Source organism: Eptatretus burgeri, chromosome 4 (genome assembly GCF_056783735.1).
Source record: "Eptatretus burgeri isolate ZD-2024b chromosome 4, Ebu_testis_v1, whole genome shotgun sequence".
Taxonomy (NCBI): Eukaryota; Metazoa; Chordata; class Myxini; order Myxiniformes; family Myxinidae; genus Eptatretus; species Eptatretus burgeri.
Window position 1 is genome coordinate 3,997,706 of NC_140964.1, and position 17,649 is coordinate 4,015,354.

The 17,649-nt window shown below is 41.2% G+C and overlaps 1 protein-coding gene across 1 annotated transcript in view; it reads right to left on the reverse strand.

Annotated features, from left to right (window-relative positions):
• Positions 1-2,534: 2,534 nt before the first annotated feature.
• Positions 2,535-17,649, reverse strand: part of LOC147027361 (serine/threonine-protein phosphatase 6 regulatory ankyrin repeat subunit C-like) — a 65,690-nt gene continuing 50,575 nt past the window's right edge. Inside the window, exons 6-8 of the mRNA XM_085876712.1 lie at positions 12,254-12,345; positions 5,678-5,827; positions 2,535-5,538 (exon numbers count right to left, since the gene is read on the reverse strand). Of these exons, the coding sequence (XP_085732838.1) occupies positions 5,381-5,538; positions 5,678-5,827; positions 12,254-12,345 (400 nt within the window). The 3' untranslated portion in view covers positions 2,535-5,380. The remainder of the gene's footprint in view (positions 5,539-5,677; positions 5,828-12,253; positions 12,346-17,649) is intronic.

Sequence of the window (17,649 nt, forward strand, 5' to 3'; positions counted from 1 at the left end):
TTTAGCTATAAACCATTACTAGATTTAACCATAACCCACAGCCAAATTTAACCAAAACCCATTACTAGATTTAACCATAACCATGACCACATTTAGCTATAAACCATAACTAGATTTAACCATAACCCATGACAAAATTTAACCGGAACCCATTATTTAACTTAACCAAACATAATGGACATGAAGGAGGAGGTAAAATCTCAGATGTGATTTTGGGTTGAGAAGATTCCATGACAGAAGTGGAGCCTTTAAAAACCCTGCACATTAATGATGAAAACACAGCTTGTCCTGAAACACTCAGCTCCACATTAACTTACCAGCAAGTGTGAAAAATTTGGTGACCGATGGCTCAAGATACGCACACAGGTACGTGACCAATTCACCAAAACCAAGCACGTATCGATCCGTTTTACACCGAATATTCCGTTGAAAAGAGCATGCATAAGAGGGCAAATCAACAAAGTGTCTAACCAGCAATTCCCGGACACACACAGAGTAACGTCCCACTGGATGAAAATCATCCAAAAATCCAGGCTTACTGCACACTGCAAACCCCTTTGTTCCGATTTGTCCCGTTTGTGGAACCCCCTTCCTGAGACTGTTCTGTCTCACTCTTCCCCCCAGGGTTTCAAGCAGGTGGAGCACTGCCACCTCGTGTCATCCCCCATCCTCACCCCATAATAGTTTTCACCCCAAATTGACCCTTCCTAATCCATCCGCTTCATTTGCAGGTTTTTTTTTTTAGTATACACTGCTGAGGCTCGTGTGTTGCCTTGCTGCCCTTCTGTCAGTTGATACCCTCAGTCACCTTGCTCTTCCATGAGTCTCAACTTCGAAGAGGAAAAACAAAAAACAAAAAGGCATCGCTCTTAGATATGTGGGGATGGTTTATTAACATTGTCACTCAGGTTATGCAATTACCTGCGACAGAGTACTTGGTGGCTGGTGTGGTTTGGCGTGATGGAATAGATTTATGACCGTAAACAAACACGTTTAAAAGTAACGATTGACATCATTCCACGTGGATCATGGAAGAGGCAGTAACTGCACAGCTACATTTTATTGAATCCTAGTGATGTGCAAAATACAGACAAAAGGCAGTTCACTCATTCCAGTTACTGCAACAACAACACCATTTCATCCCCAATCGCACTCGCAGGACAAGTTCTCAGATTAACGCAACAAACAATTCCTACCCCACCCCCCGCCTTCCCCCCCACCCCCGCCTTCCCCCCACCCCCGCCTTCCCCCCCACCCCCCACCTCCACCTCACCTAATACATTTACGAGTGTATTTGGTGAAATGCAAAAATAATTTGGAAGCCACTTTTAAAGCAAACAATAATATATTTGCATGTAGCTTGGTGATTACGCTCATAAGAAACTGTTTGAAAACGAGGAATCAGTACCTGTCATGATAATCTCACAATGAACGAGCATCTCAACTCATCGCAGGGGTCGGTCGGCATGCCGCCGATAACGACACTTCGTCGAGTCACCATGATGACCACAGATCCGAACGGCAAAGCACCTGGCCATGTGGCGTGCGAAGCAGGGGAGGAGGGAGGGGGGGTCAAGGGTCAATTTCATTTTTAAACTCAGGGTGAAAGTGCTCTCTCCATCAGGAAAACAAATTCAGAGCCTGTTGTGTGTTCTTCGATTTATCGCAACTGAATGGACACTCGATTCGGAATTTCTGAGACGACGATCAGATTGCCCACAAACAACCGCACCCACAAACACAAAATAAAATTACTCGATAAAAGAATAAATTACCACAGGGTTCGAGTAATCCAAAAAAATAAAAATAACTCTCAACAAGGAGTTTGTCAAATCACTGGAGACGCAACTCTCAGCATTCTTTGACAAAAAGCTTCAAAAAAAAAAACCGCACCCGATGCTTTAGAAAGGACCGAATGGATTTGGACGGCGAGAACAACCATCGAATCTCAAAACCGCAAAATAATTTGGAGATCTTCATGTCCAAAGGACGCAGAAAGTTCTTCAGGCACAGGTTTTTAAATCGACTACTGCACAGATCGCGAATGAAACAATAAAATTAAACAAAAACTTTGAGATTTCTCAATTTCAAAACAAACCAACGATGGAATGCACCGCTGTGAAGCACAATTCCCTTTTCCGGAGACACAATTGGAGCAGTTTCAAGCAGAGATTAAAATACCATTCAAGTTAAAACGCTCCTTTCTCAAGACCCTTCCCCATCCCAAAAAGCCCCACAACCCACATGACCACCGCCACCACTACCACATTTGTGAACGAACCTCCAGGAAGGAACCGCGCATCGTGCGTCTGGTACAAAGCATCGCTCGTCTACCGAAAGAAAAGCTAATACTTATTGCTAGGCTGTTACATAAACAGTCAAAAATTGTTCTTTGGATCAAAATAAGAAACACAAAACATGAATAAAAAGGATCCAGTTACCACAACTAAGCCTCAAAACAAATATACAGATTGCCAACACAGAACGACCTGAATTGTAGAGGAGCAGTGCAGTGTTAAAAGAGTGTAGTCTGGTTGTTTTTTTTGTTTTTTTTTCCATCAACAATTCACCCTCTCGTTTCACGTCACTCATTCGGCTAAGCTCGCGACGGAACATCTTCTCAAAGCTGCAGCACAATTAATGGTACAGATTGGCTATGCACAAAATACTTCGATACAAGCTTCATAGATACATCGTAGTTCAGTAAAACATCGCTCTCGATGCTTTCAACAACTTACTCATCGCCTTATTACACCGATCATTAAGGCCCGACAAATACCGCAAACGTGTTCGAGACGATCCAGTTGCCGAAGGAAAATGAAGAAAAAAAAAAAAGGAAATTAAATAAAGCCACGACTCGTTTCTTTTTAATAATAATAATAATAATATTAATAATAATAATTATAATAAAGCCCTTGGAGCAAGAACAGTTCACTGGTTGCTGTGAAAGGTGCCGTTCAAAAGGCACAAAACCTGTACACACCGCCATCTTGACGATGTGCGTGCCGGATGCTCTCTCCCATTAAAGGTTATTAACGAGCATCGGAAGAAGCAATCGGCAAAAAGAAAAAAAAAGTGGACTAGTGGTTGGATCAAAATACATGCTAATAATGTGATATTGTGCAACAAAACATTGTAACATTGCTTACAGAAGCAAGTCACTAAAAGGAGCATCTGATGTATCGAGGTTGAGAAGGACAACAGTGGCCAAAACAGTACCCTTACCCAACGTTACCCCATGGCCGTCGCATTCCCTTACGAAAAGGCAGCCAAAATAGGTTGTAGCATCACACAGGCGTTTATATGACAACAAATCCCACCTCCGATGGCTTCTCAACAATATTTGGCATCGAGCAGAGGGCTGGTCAGGCCGCTAGAACCCGCCCTGCCGGCTCGTGGGTCTTGCGCAGGGAGAAAAAGAGTAAAATAAAATAAATAAAAAGAAAAAATAAAAAGAGGGAAGTGAGCACAGCATCACGTGGAATGGTTCAACGGGTAAGGCTGGACTTGGCTTTCAAGCAACCCGCGGCCAGCCTGAGGCCCCCCTAATGTGACCCCATGTGCTTTGGAGAACGTTCTCGAGCCTGGATGTTGTGAAAGGCGCAGCACCCTTCTGTTGGACACCCTTGGAGACAGCTCACGCGGCCATGTATCCTTCAACTTCAACCCCATAATCAAAACCGAACCAGTTACGCTCTCCTCAGAATCCCTCTCCACCTCAGATCCAAAACCTCATGCAACACACTCACTTAATGACTCAAGCTCCCTCTCAGGGACCACCACAACATCGGGCCTTGGAAACCTGCCGTCCACCCTCCATGAGCTGTCACCATTTAATGGCTTCGGTGAGTCTCAGTCCTGATTCTCAAGGCGTATTTGAAGGATGTTTAAGTGCAAAACTGCTTGGTTCCTTAACCCTAACGACTTTGTGCTGAACTGCTAACACCATGCTCCCCAACTAAGTTACACAGTTGAATGAATTCATGTTTAAATCCGAAATTTATATACATATCTCATATATAACTTTTTTCTTATTTTTTTTTTTAAATCTCTTTCTCTCCCTCTAAGACTTTTGGGCTGTGCACCTTCATGCTCCCCTACATACGCCAAGAGGAGAGTGAATTAAGTGCTTGGAAAGCAGATTGCAGATACATTCACTAGGGATGGGGAGAGACGGCCCATGGAACACACAAGCTCACTGTAAAGGAAACGCGCAGCATCAGAATCGAGTGAAAAAAAATAGTAGTAGTAGTAGTAGTAGTAGTAGTAGTAGTAGTAGTAGTAGTAGAAGAAGAATAAAACTCATTAAGTTCTACTGTAGCCTTTAAAAGTGAGTGCTGTTTGTGGTTGTTGTTTCGCAAGTGTGCGGGAAGCCCAAAGGATTCAAATTGGCATGCAGGACAGACACTACAAACAGGCTTCAACAGCCTTGCAAACAGACAACCACCAAAAAAAATGTTTTCCCACCAAGCTATTCTGCCTCTCACCTTTCACAAAAGGCTCAATGAAAACTGCTGATCGAATGCTATGCGAGGGTTCCCCACCTCGGCAAGACGCCAAATGCGAATAAGCGTAAACAAAAACTTGGAGGTTTGATTTTGGAATGAGAGAGAGAGAGAGGGATAGAGACAGAGGGAGAAGCAGAGAAGCCGAGAGAGACAGAAAGAGAAGCAGAGACAGACAGAAAGAGAAGCAGAGACAGACAGACAGATGAGCAGACAGCGACACAAAGAGACAGATAGGCAGACACAAACAGACAGATAGGCAGACACAAAGAGACAAACAGACAGACAGGCACTCATAAACAGACAGAGATAGACAGACACAAAAAGGCAGAGAGGAGGAAGAATATGATAGAAGAGGAAGAAGATGAGAAGGGAAGAGGAATATGATCAAGGAAGAATATAATAGAAGAGGAGGAAGATGAGAAAGCAGGAAGAGAGGTGGGTTAAGTGTTTAAACTCTCCAAAGATTGCACACCACTCTCTCGACGACTTTCTACTTGTCCGGCTCTTAAAAAGACAACAACCTTGCAGTTTATTCAAGGATTCCCACAGTTAATGTTATAGCAGCGTCACAAAAAAATATTCGAATTGACTGCTGGATATAGGGAAAGGTTTTGCTGGCAGTCAAAAAAAAAAGTCTGAAAATTAAAAAAAATAAAATAAAATGAATCCATCCTCACAGACCATTTCTATAAATAATTTTGAGAAGCCTTTCTGGACAAACTTCCTTTATACGATATAAATGTAGTTTGCACAGCCACAGTGGAGTTGAGCACGCGAGTCAAATTGGCCTGCCGTGTCAAGAAGTTTCTGCCCGGGAATCGTTAACATCAGTCTATTCAACCATTCGTCCATCCGTCCCTTGGATCGCTCCGTCAGTAGGTCTCAAAATCTGAGTCGACCAGGTGGTCACCCCAGCGGCTATTTGCATTGAGTATTTCGATATGGGTCGAACCGTCCTTGTAATCGAGGCTGTTGCAGTGTGACAGAGTTCCGTTGCTTGGGTTGCTCGAAATGTGTTGGTCAACCATTGCTGGAGGGAACAGGGGGCAGAATGAAACTGGTTTAGGTGTTGTGACTTCTTCACTGCAATGGATGCAGATAAAATGAGCCAAGTGTTCATGAGCAAAAAGGAAGATGTCGGTGGATATGAAGAGGGCACGTGGCTATACCTTCAGCATTTGATGGGGCACAAGGGGGTATGGCAGAGATCACTGGTAAACGGGATGTGCTCGAGTTGAGAGGTTGCATTGCCGAGAGTAGAAGTGCCAGGCATTCCGCCACAGCATTGGTGGGTGCACAGGACAGCACCGGGGTATGCCCTGTAGGTACAGAACAATGTTAGACAACCGAGTGCAACAGGCCATCTTAAGTGCATGTTCCATGGTCTTAAGGATAAAAGTCAAGCAGAGAGGATATGGACACACGGAAGAATGTAAAATGAAGTGCAAAACGAGAGCCAAATTACAGACTCCATGTTAATGGGGGTTGGGTGTGGGTAGAGATGATGACAGCGTGGGTGGAACTGTGCACAGGGAGCAAGGGGGGGGCGGGGGTGAATGATTTACCACTCGGCCACACAACTGTGCAAGTAATATGCACACATTGGGGAGCGAATCCCATTGAAGGTTTATTTCACTTTCACCAAGATCATTGGACAATCTCATCCTTCAATTATGGAAAATTAATTAAAACTCTGAGTATAGATATAGTGAAGGACATTTCGGAAACTGACTGTGCATGTTCGTCTTCCCCCTTTCTATATGGTTCTTATGGACATGTAGTTTCTGGGGATATCAATATAATGAGTAATAGTGAAATTATCTCATGAAAATGGGAGCTAAACGTTTTTGTAGTTGTCGAGTCTTGCTTTCACTGGGTCGGTCGAAACAAGTGTTGAACAAGCCGAGTGTTCGTAAAGAGATTCGGAATCTTCATGAAAGCTACATAATAGCTCCAGTGAATAAGGCTGCCATTAATTTTGTTGTGGTTTGTAAAAAGTCTTATGTTGAGGTTTTATGAAGAGAGCAAGGCATTTATACCCATGGCTAGTTTCACAAGTATAGGAAATAGCACATATGTTCCTTGTCGTAAGTCACTCCAAGATATTATGTCTGAGCATCAGGAAGTTTTTGTTCATAATTTCAGTATTAAATGTAAAGAGGTAAATCTTTGGATTCCTCAGCATTTCTGGATCCCGAAGCTTCATACGAACCCATACAAGTATAGGTTTATAGCAGATGCCAGACAGTGTTCCACCAAACAGTTATAGTTAACTCAGGATTACAAGTTGTTGGGGAACAGTTCAGGAAATATTGTAAAGCAATTGAGAAGAATTTTGGTATTAACACTTTCTGGAGTATCAATTCTTCCTTTGAGTTAGTTCTTAGATAAGATTAGATGACTCAATATCAAGTGAGTTGAAGTTTTTGATTTTTCAACTTTATATTCAAATTTGGATTTAGTACTAATGAGGGATTCACGCTTCAAAGTAATTGACAAGGTTTTTTTTAACTCTTTAAATGAGTTTTTATGTGTCAGGTTTGATAGAACATTCTTTTCTAAAAATAAATAATCAAGTTTTCATTGTTTTGAGAAGCAGAAGTTTCAGGATGCTGCGAATTTTATTTTATTAATACTTTTGTATCTTTTTGTGGGAAAATGTTTCAACAGGTTAAGGGTATTCCCATGAGGGGGAACTGTAGCCCCCAACCAGCGGACGTTTTTCTTATTTTCTGTGAATTTTCATTTATACAGAAACTGATGAAGAAAAAAATGAGGATTAGCTCAAACATTATCTCATACCTGTCGTTATATAGATGATGTGTGTGTGGCTCACTATCATATTTTTTGACAGGCAACTTCACAAGATTTATCCAGATAACCTGATTGTAAACAGGAGAGGTAATGATTGCACAGTTACTGCATATCTTGATGTGTTCGTTAGATTGGACAGAATGGTTTTCGTACAAGTGTATATCATAAAGTTGATGATTTCAGTTTCCTGGTAGTCTTGTACACCTTTCTCGGTAGCAATGTACCAACCAAAATGGGTTACAATGTCTTTTCATCTCAGCTGCTTAGATTTACAAGAATTTGTTCAGTAAAGGATGTTTTTGTGGAACATGTTGAGAAGGTTTTTTCCATCATGTTAAACAGGATATTTAGCTGATTGTTTGATCAGGTCTTGTGAGAATATCTTTCGACTCCATCGTCACCTTGTATTTAAGTTTGGTTGGTTTTCATGTAAACAAGTTCCTATTGCATTGCATTTGATTTAATAACAATGAATTAATTATTTTAGTGAGGTAAGTTATTTAAATAATGCCATTGGTTAAACATATATTTATCGATAGTATTCAATAATGGAGGTATTTAGATATAAATAAATATTATTTTTAAAATACATTATGAATAAGCATTAATATAATTTATTGATGGTTGCTAAGATACGCAGTGCCGCGTGTTAATATCGGTTGGCAATGATAGTTTGATGGATGTGCTGTGTAATGGACATGTCTGCAAGGTAAAGTGTTTATCGCTTAATATATTATCATATAAAGTGATGTATGATTAAAGTTATTCAAATGTAATAATTTTACTCATACTTTCGTATTTTACTCAAATTTTACTAAAATTTAGTAAAAAATTTTAGTAAAAAATGTATTTTACTAAAATACTAATACGTACTTTAAATAAAGGTAGTAATTAAATAAGTTTGAATAAGGATATTGTATTGCTGTGTTGACGGACTGTCTGGACACAACTTTGAGGTTGTGGGTTCATTGATGTTGAGAAATCTACTGATGTGGACCTGTGACCGGAATTATGGATCCACCATTTGGAGAGGTTCAGGGATGAAAGGATCGAAACCTCGATGATAAACGGTGCCGAGCTGATGATCCAAGCAGTTGGGAATTCAGGAAAATTGCTTACAAGTTAAGGTTATAACTTCAAATAAAATAACTTTTGTAAGTACTTACCAGTAGGCCTACTTAATATATCTGTGTGTGTGTATGTGTGTATGTGTGTATGTGTGTATGTGTGTGGGGTTATAGCTGGCTTCCTTCTTGGGACTACGGTGCAGTAATTGGTTATTATCTTGCCAAAACGAAGTTTTTGCAAGATATGTTAGTCAGCCTGTATGTTTTTTTTTTTGTTTGTTTGTCTGTAATCATGTATAAAAAATTCTGCAGAGCACAGTTATAATTGGAAATTTTTGTAACTTCGCATATCAGAGGCCTATAGAGGTCCCTTTCAGTGCACAAAATTTTGAAGGTCAAGGTCAAAGGTCAAGGTCACTTTGTTGCAAATCAGGGGAGTCGACGAAACCCTTATTTTTTGAGTAATTTTGATCGGATCGTCTTCAAACTTCATGGGAATATAGTTCATGGTCTGGCGCTCAGCTGATTAATTTTTGGTGGCGATTGGCCTTGACCTTCATATGTTTTTTTTTTGTTTTTTTTATTTTTTTTTTGGTCTGTAATCACGTATAAATCACTCTGCAGAGCACAGTTATAATTGGAAATTTTTGTAACTTCACATATCAGAGGCCTATAGAGGTCCCTTTCAGCGCATAAAATTTTGAAGGTCAAGGTCAAAGGTCAAGGTCACTTTGTCGCAAATCAGGGGAGTCGACGAAACCCTTATTTTTTTGAGTAATTTTGATCGGATCGTCTTCAAACTTCATGGGAATATAGTTCATGGTCTGGCGCTCAGCTGATTAATTTTTGGTGGCGATTGGCCTTGACCATCATGGTTAGCGCCTAAGGTCAAACATATTTGACCCCAAGGTCAAATTTTCAAGTTTTAGGAACCATATCGTGTAGTACCTCAAATTGAACACCTCGATGAGTGCTTTCTTGATATGTCAAGCTTGAGACATTATGACATCATTTGGTGACGTCATGAGGCAAAAGCATATTTTTCATGGTTACTCTGTAGAACGATTCTCATCGGAATCTCTCGTCGGCAGATATTCCTCAAGGAGTCGCTCCTGGTGGATAGCAGCTCTGTTCACCTCAGTGTGACCTTAAAGAAGTCACACGTGGTCACCTTTTGGCAAGATACGGGTCACCCTGCGGGTGACATTGGTTTATTTTTATTATTTTAATTCAGTCGGATGGTGCATCAAACAACATAACTGGAAAGCAACTCAAAATGGAGAATTTTGCCTCAAAAAGACTGTTTATTAAGTAATGATTACCTCCACCATGGAAGGTGGATGGAGCTTTTGTGTTCACCGCCATCTGTCTGTCTGTCTGTTACTTGGCAATTTTTTATTTTTTTTCTGATAAGTATGTTGATCGCCTCCATTTGTTACTCGCAAAATAGAAGATTTTTCAAGTGTATTGCTTCGTCGATTTTATTATTGTGTCCGTTTCTGTTTGTCACCTGCAGGTCACAATTTTAAACTGATCTTCACGAAACTTCACCACATGGTAGAGTTTGTCATAAGAAAGAAGCCTATTGTTTTTGACGTCAAAAGGTCAACATAGGCCAAAGGTCAACAACTTAGGTGAGATTTCTAAAATCCTCAATTTTCATCCGATTGACTTGAAATTTAAAGAGGATTTATATTTCAGGTCACTGAATTCAACCAGCCAATTATTTTGAGGTCAAATTTGTTTCATGAATTTTGCGAGTATCGTGCTCTGCACGACGTCTTCTTCTTGTATGTGTGTTTGTCTGTCAGCTCACCTCCAGCCCAAACTGTTTAACCAACCATTCTGAAATTTTCAGAGATAAATGTCACCAACCCTGCGACGGTCCCGCATTGAAGTTTTGTAAAATTTGTTGGACCGAAAAGGTCTACATCGGCCAAAAGGCCAATTTGAGCCAATTTTTCTAAAGTCCTCAAATTTCATCCGATTGAATTGAAATTTGAACATGATTTGCATATCAGGTCAATGAATTCAACCACCTATCACTTTTGAGGTTATCATAGGCCGTAAGGTCAACCAAAAATCGGCCAAATTTTTAAATTGTTTCTGAAATCATCAATTTTTATCCAATTAACTTGAAATTTGAAAAGGATTTACATATCAGGTAACCAAATTCAACCACCTATTATTTTTGTAGTTACCATCGATGAAAAGGTCAACATAGGCCAAATTTCGAAAATCCTCAATTTTAATCCAATTAACTTGAAATTTGAAGAGCATTTGCAGATCAGCTCACCAAATTGAACCACCTATTAATTTTGAGGTTAATGCAGGTCAAAAAGGTCAAAATAGGTTAAGAGGCCAATTTGGGGCAAGCTTTCTAAAATCCTCAATTTTCACCCGATTGACTTGAAATTTGAAGAGCATTTTCATGTCAGGTTGCTGAATTCAACTCCCAATTCATTTTAAGGTCAAAAGGTCAACACAGGCCTAATTTCTAAAATTTATAGATAGGGTCCAAAACTAAATACATCACTATATCTCAAAAAGTTGTGGACAAGTTATGAGAAAACAAGGTGGATGAGTTGAATAGGTGACAAGAACAAGCGGATTGGATTTTGGTTCGGATCCAGATCATCAGTGGGATACAAAACGTAAACTGTTCCACCTGGCAGAGGCTTGCGCTCTCCCGAATGCCATTCTACTTTGTGCTGTTTTGCCAAGTTGTCACTCCATGAGTGATTTTTCATTTGTGTGTTGTTTGTGAACAAAATATCTCAGAAACTTGTGGATGGATTTGGCCGAAACTTGGTGGACAAGTTGGCATGTAACAAGGAAGAATCGATTCGATTTTGGTGAAGATCTGAATATGGATCCAAAACTTTTTAAAAGTGATTCTTCACCATTTAGTGATAGGGTAAACCGATATATAGCAAGACATCTCAAAAAGTTATGGACAAATTCGGACAAAACTTGGTGGATGAGTTGGTTAGGTGACAAGAACAAGTCGATTAAATTTTAGTTCAGGTAAGAATCCAGATCCGGCCAATCAGTGGGATATAAAACGTAAATTAAATCAGCATGGCGGAGGTATGTGCTCAACCAAGTGCCCTTCTAGATTACTTTTATAACGGGTAGAATGAAATCGAGTGTTGACAATGGAACAGTTTCATGTTATTTATTTAATTGTTTCGTTTGTTTTGGGAGGTGGGGAGGAGGAGGGTTCTTTTGAGGATAATGTATTCATTTTCAATTTTTTTTTTTTTGAATGGATCATTTTCATATCCTTGGTATGATAGCATCACTTAATCATCGACATGGTGATGCAGTAAACTTCCCATCAATTGTTTTTTGGTATGATGAACCAGCCATCCCATAGTTATTCTGCCCTTCCCTTTCAGCAATTGCTGCATGGCCACAGATCATATCCATTTCCATTCACCTTAATAACATAAGGACTAGAAATTGGTGCGATTCCTTGATATTATATTTTTATCTGTTAGAACTGCTCGTAAATCGCCTCATTCATAATCCACTTCTTCTGTAACATTGAATTGCGCAGAACTTGCAAGTAATCATTGTTCATCAAATTGGAGACGAGTTCAACGCTTTCAATAACTCAAACTGATGGATCGACATTTTCCTCTCTCATCAAGTCAAACATTCCTTTGCTTGGCCACAAATCAAATTTACCCAAAAGTAGACAATGGTTATCATCACTCCCAAGATGACCTGAAGCCCTTGCGAGTGAGCCTGAGGTAAAGACCACAATAAAAAAATAGCAATGACTGTCGAACATCACATGGACTCGATCAACCTCAAGCACAACGGGTAATGTTTTGCATTGAAGAAGCTCTCACTCACCATTCTGGTCGACAGCCAAAATGCTCGCGCCTTTCGCCAGGAGTTCACGCACCAGCATCACCATGCCACCACGTGCCGCCAGATGGAGTGGTCTGCACATAAAACCACACCGAGCAAGTACAGTTGGTGAGTGCACCACTTTGGGAATGATGACAAATTTCCATCATGGAACAAACCATGTTCAAAGTGCAGACACGTGACATAAAACGACCTCTCATATAAAAGATAAATTGGCAAAATAAAATAATTAGTACATAAAGTTTAACCACAAAGCAATAAATGGTGGAAATGCAATCAGTCTTCATTCAATCGTTGAAGAGCAAAATTAAAATGTGGATAAACACCAACTCAAATTTTGATCCCAAAGAGGACATATTGTCCAAAGAGCAGAGTGAGTAGACCAGAAAGATGATGAAGTCTGTATTTACAGTGGACAAAACACACACACACACACACACACACACACACACACACACACACACACACACACACAGTCTCTGTTCAATCTCCTGAAACCCACCCATGTGTGGATGCACACGTCACATATACATATACATATATATATATATATATATATATATATATATATATATATATATATATATATATATATATATATATATACATACAAACGCACAAACACGAATGTGGATATTTTGAGACTTGGGAGGGCTCCGATCCACCTTCGGAAACCCGCATGTGGAGATAACAACCGACGGCACACATGGAAACCCTTTTGAAATAAAGTAATATTCGTCCAAATGAACCCATAAGGACTAATTTACGGCAAACTTGCTCAAAAGGCCTTTCACAGCTGAACACTTCAGTACAGTCTGTATATCATTCAACATGAAGTGTTCACTGTGCTTCAGTTTCAGCCTCCAAACCTCCCAGGGGAACACCTTCTTTTCAACAGCTGTCATGCATCAACCCACCAACACCAACACCAACACTCGCTTCTCTCAATATTTGATACAACACAGCTCTCGTCTGGCAATTAAAAGCCCCAAAAATTATACATAAAAAACCCAAAATCACCACCTAAATATCATTCAATCATCATCATCTCTTTTCATTCGACTGCTGGACAAAGGCCTCAGCATGTTAACGCCACATTTTTCTCCCTCTGTTGCTTTTTTTGTTGACTTGAATTGATTCTTCCCAATATTTGTCGACTTCATCCCTCCATCTTAGGCGTGGTCTTCACCTGTTCCTGTTGCTATTCATAGGTTTCCATGTTGTTAATATTGTTGTCGACCTGGAATCTTACCTTCTGCTAATTTCCCAAGTATGATTGTTTGTCCTCTGGCCATTTCCTGAGTTTGATTATTTCTAAGATATCCTGGCTTTTGGTTTGTTCTCTGACCCATTTGTCTTTCTATCCTTGCATGCAATACTGAACATATTACGTTCTATGTGACGTTGCGCTGCTAACATAACCTGGACTTAAGTCCGGTGAGCTTATGCGATTGAGCAGCGCCTGTAAGTGAATGTGTGAGTGAGCGAGTGAATCAATCCATAAACACTTCAGTCATTATCGCTTGAACCGATTTTGATGAAACTTGGCCACAAGCTTCATATCTAATGCCGAACAAAGGTGTATTGACCACATCAAAATCTGTGCTCATGAGGGGGGTCTACGGAGTGGGGGGGAAGGTGAACCCCCCCCCCCCCACAAAATAGGTATTTGCTCTCTTCTCCGAAACTACATGCACAATTTCGTTGAAAATTGACCACAACCTTCATCACCCGCCATGTACTAATAGTACTGCAGCAGAGCAAACCAATTGTTGGACTTTTCATAAAAGCACCAAAATTGGTGCATATGTTGACTAATGTATTCTGAACAATTCTGGATATGGAGCCACTCGAGATTTTGCCTTGGTCAGCTTTGGCGGCCATTTTCCAAAATGGCCGCCATTCTACTTCAACAACGTGGGATATCTGTCATTGTTATTCTCTTTGTAGGTTTCTCAGAGGTGATAAATACTCCATGTGATGTGCATTTACAAAGGAAAACAATACAAATGTCATTTGTGTTGATTTATTATATTTCCAAACATTGTATTGGGGAAAAATGGTAATTTGGTAAATTTGGTAAATTTGGTAATTTGGAAAAATGGTAAAAAATGGTGGTGGTAGTGGTGGAAGTGGTGTTTTAATTGGTTATCTGATGTTATCGTTATCTGATGCAGGTAAGCTACACCTGGGTAGCAAAAGCGACTTGCTGGTGTGCCTTGAAGGCATTGCTGAAGCTCAGTCTGATGCACCTGCTGTCACTTCTGTTGTCCTTGACGGCACCATCATCGTGCAGATGTTGAAGCCTGGCACTGCCAAGACATTTGAAGAATATGCCCACCAAGTCTTCATCCCATACATCGAGGGGCAGCTGCGTCGTGCTTCACGTCTCGACCTCGTTTGGGATAGCTACAAAGATGGCTCCTTGAAGACGGCGACAAGGGAGAAACGAGGAAAAGGGGTGCGACGGCGCGTGGTGAGCACCGCAGCCATACCAGGAAACTGGCAGAGTTTCCTACGTGTCGATGCAAACAAGGTGGAGCTCTTCACCTTCCTGTCCGATGTGCTGGTGCAGTCCTTCTATGACGAGGCAAAGGAGCTGGTAGTCACTGATGGTGAAGTAGTCATCTGCCTTCCAAGGCAGGAAGATGAAAGCTTTCTGGCTCCATGCGGTCAAGAAGAGGGGGATACTCGCATCATGCTACATGTGACCCATGCTGCAGAACATGACCACCATCGGATTCAAGTTCGAACCGTTGACACAGACGTCGTCGTCTTGGCGGTGATGGGAGCCCAGGCACCACCATGCGTGGATGAACTCTGGATTGCCTTTGGGATGGGCAAGAACCACCGCTACATCCCTGCCCATGAAATAGCTGCCTCCCTCGGTCCACAGAAGGCACGTGCCCTACATGTCTTCCATGCCATGACCGCATGTGACACGGTATCAGCATTCGTGGGGCATGGGAAGAAATCTGCCTGGGCCACATCGAACTCGTTTCCAGAACTGACAGATTCTCTTGTGACCCTGACCACCACGCCAGTCAACATCCAGGAGGACACAATGCACTGCATTGAAAGGTTTGTGGTGCTCCTCTATGACCGCACCAGTCCATATACGGATGTCAACGAGGCCAGAAAAACACTCTTCGCCAAGAGGAACTCCGTCCAGCGCATCCCACCTACCTAACATCCCACCTACGATGCTTTGGAACAGCATGTGAAGAGATCAGTCTTCCAGGGTGGCTATGTCTGGGGGTAGGTCTTGGTCCCTCAACCCGTGCTTCCATCACCAACAAGCTGGGGCTGGCGGCAAACAGAGGATGGGTCCTACGAACCGCTCTGGACCACACTCCCTGAGCCTTCAAAAGCTGCTTCGAGCTGGTGTCGTGCGGCTGCAAAAAAGGCTGTAGAAACTGCTGCAAATGCAAGAAGGCTAATCTGCAATGCACTGGACTGTGTGCTTGTGAAGGAGAATGCCAGTAAACAGACGCAGTAGACACAGACTGAGATATCGGCCCAGCTTAGAATGTGCAAATGTAAAGTCACATTGCTTTTAAAAGTGTTGACTTCTTGATCCAGAGCCAGTTCACTTGAGCTCAGAAACTCATTGTATTAGACTGATGTATGCGTGTACCATGTGTCCTGGTAAAATGGTAGTAGACAGTAAACCGTAGCCGCTTCAAAGTGAAGTGTGCAATAATTTGACGACATTTTCTGAGTTTGTCATTATCACGATTATCAGTTCCCTTTTCAAAATAGAGTAAAGTATGTAATATATAATGCAATTTTTGTTGATTCCAAACCCATTGAATGTGATGAATATCATTTGACTCTTGTTCTCCAGGCAATAATGGGTACTTTTCAGGGAAAAGTTTCAGGAGAGCAGCAATTTACAAATCAAATAATGGCTTTTTTACCGAAAATACTGGCTCATAATATTTGAATACGCCTTTTCATGGTCAACTTACTGAATTTTACACTTTCCTTGTATCTACCACCAATACAATAAAAAAATAAGAGCATATAGCCAATTTCGCTAAAGTAGAATGGTGGCCATTTTGGAAAATGGTCGCCGAAGCTGACCAAGGCACAATCTCGGGTGGCTCCATGTCTAAAATTGTTCGGAATACATTATTCTATATGTGTACCAATTTTGGTGCTTTTATGCAAATTTCAACAATTGATCGGAAATATCAGACTACGCTGCAGGACTATAAAGTTTATTCACGGCATTTAAAAAACATTCAAGGTCCAAGGGGGGGTGGAGGGTTGGGGGGTTTGAGTGACTGTTGCTCCTGATCCAGGTGAGCTTCAGGACACGCAGCCCTATTTTTGTTCACGTCCAGGACTCTGGAAGTTGGAATACACTGATTTAAAACGTTCCTTTTCAGACATATTGGTAAGCCACATCTCATGGTATTACCAAGTTCTCCATATCGTTTCCATCCAAGTTTGATTCTTCTCTTTAGTTCGTGTTCTTAATTCTTATCCTCGAGGCTAAAGCTTTGCACAAGGTGTATGTATTCTTCTACATATTCTATTTGGTTTCCATTTCTCATGATTTCTTTTCTCCTCAGTTCTTCTCGTCTCTTCTTCCCAGAATGCATGATGGCCATGTTTCTTCTCTCAAAGCAAATCTGTGAGGGGAATACATGTTAGAGTTAAGTCTGCTCTTCTGTACCTTTTGTCTGCAAATGATGTGTTCAATGATTGCTTGTTTCTGTGTGTGAATAAATAGATTGTTGGTTGGTCTTTCAAATCTGACTGGGTTGTCCTTTCCTCCATTGGTTCAGCATAGTCTGCATGTATTTACCCGGGAAGTTGTACCCCACTTGATTTGCTCTCGTTAGCAAGGGTACACTCAGTGTCGTGCTACGCAGTAATCAGTGTACGCTGAGGGCACGAAACTCGGTTAATTTGGTCACCTCCTCAGATAAACGAAGTGAGACAAATAACCCTGTTAGAGTTGACAAGGTGAATTGACATTCGCTGTTGCTTAGCAACCCGCCAAACCACGGAGTTTTTCATGGCACGTCGGGCCACAGGACCAGGCGTTAGGAAGGAACCAGAGGGATTCCCTTCGTGGCAAACCTTGAAATCTGAGTCCGCAACTACATATATAATCTCACTTGCACTGAAAAAAAGAAAGAAGCAACTCAAGGTTAAAACTTGCACCAAGTGCCATTGGCAGTGTTAAGGGGCTGGTGAGCAATTTCTGAAGCTTTGCAATTTCAGAGCCCTTTGAAGTGCCCAGGGATATCAACATGATAGTGTTGAGATCGTGCACTCACCTTTGATCTATCGAGTCCTGGTTCAATTTCTGACCAGACGATACACTATCGAATTGGTGCTTCACAGGCAGGGAGTTGCATCAC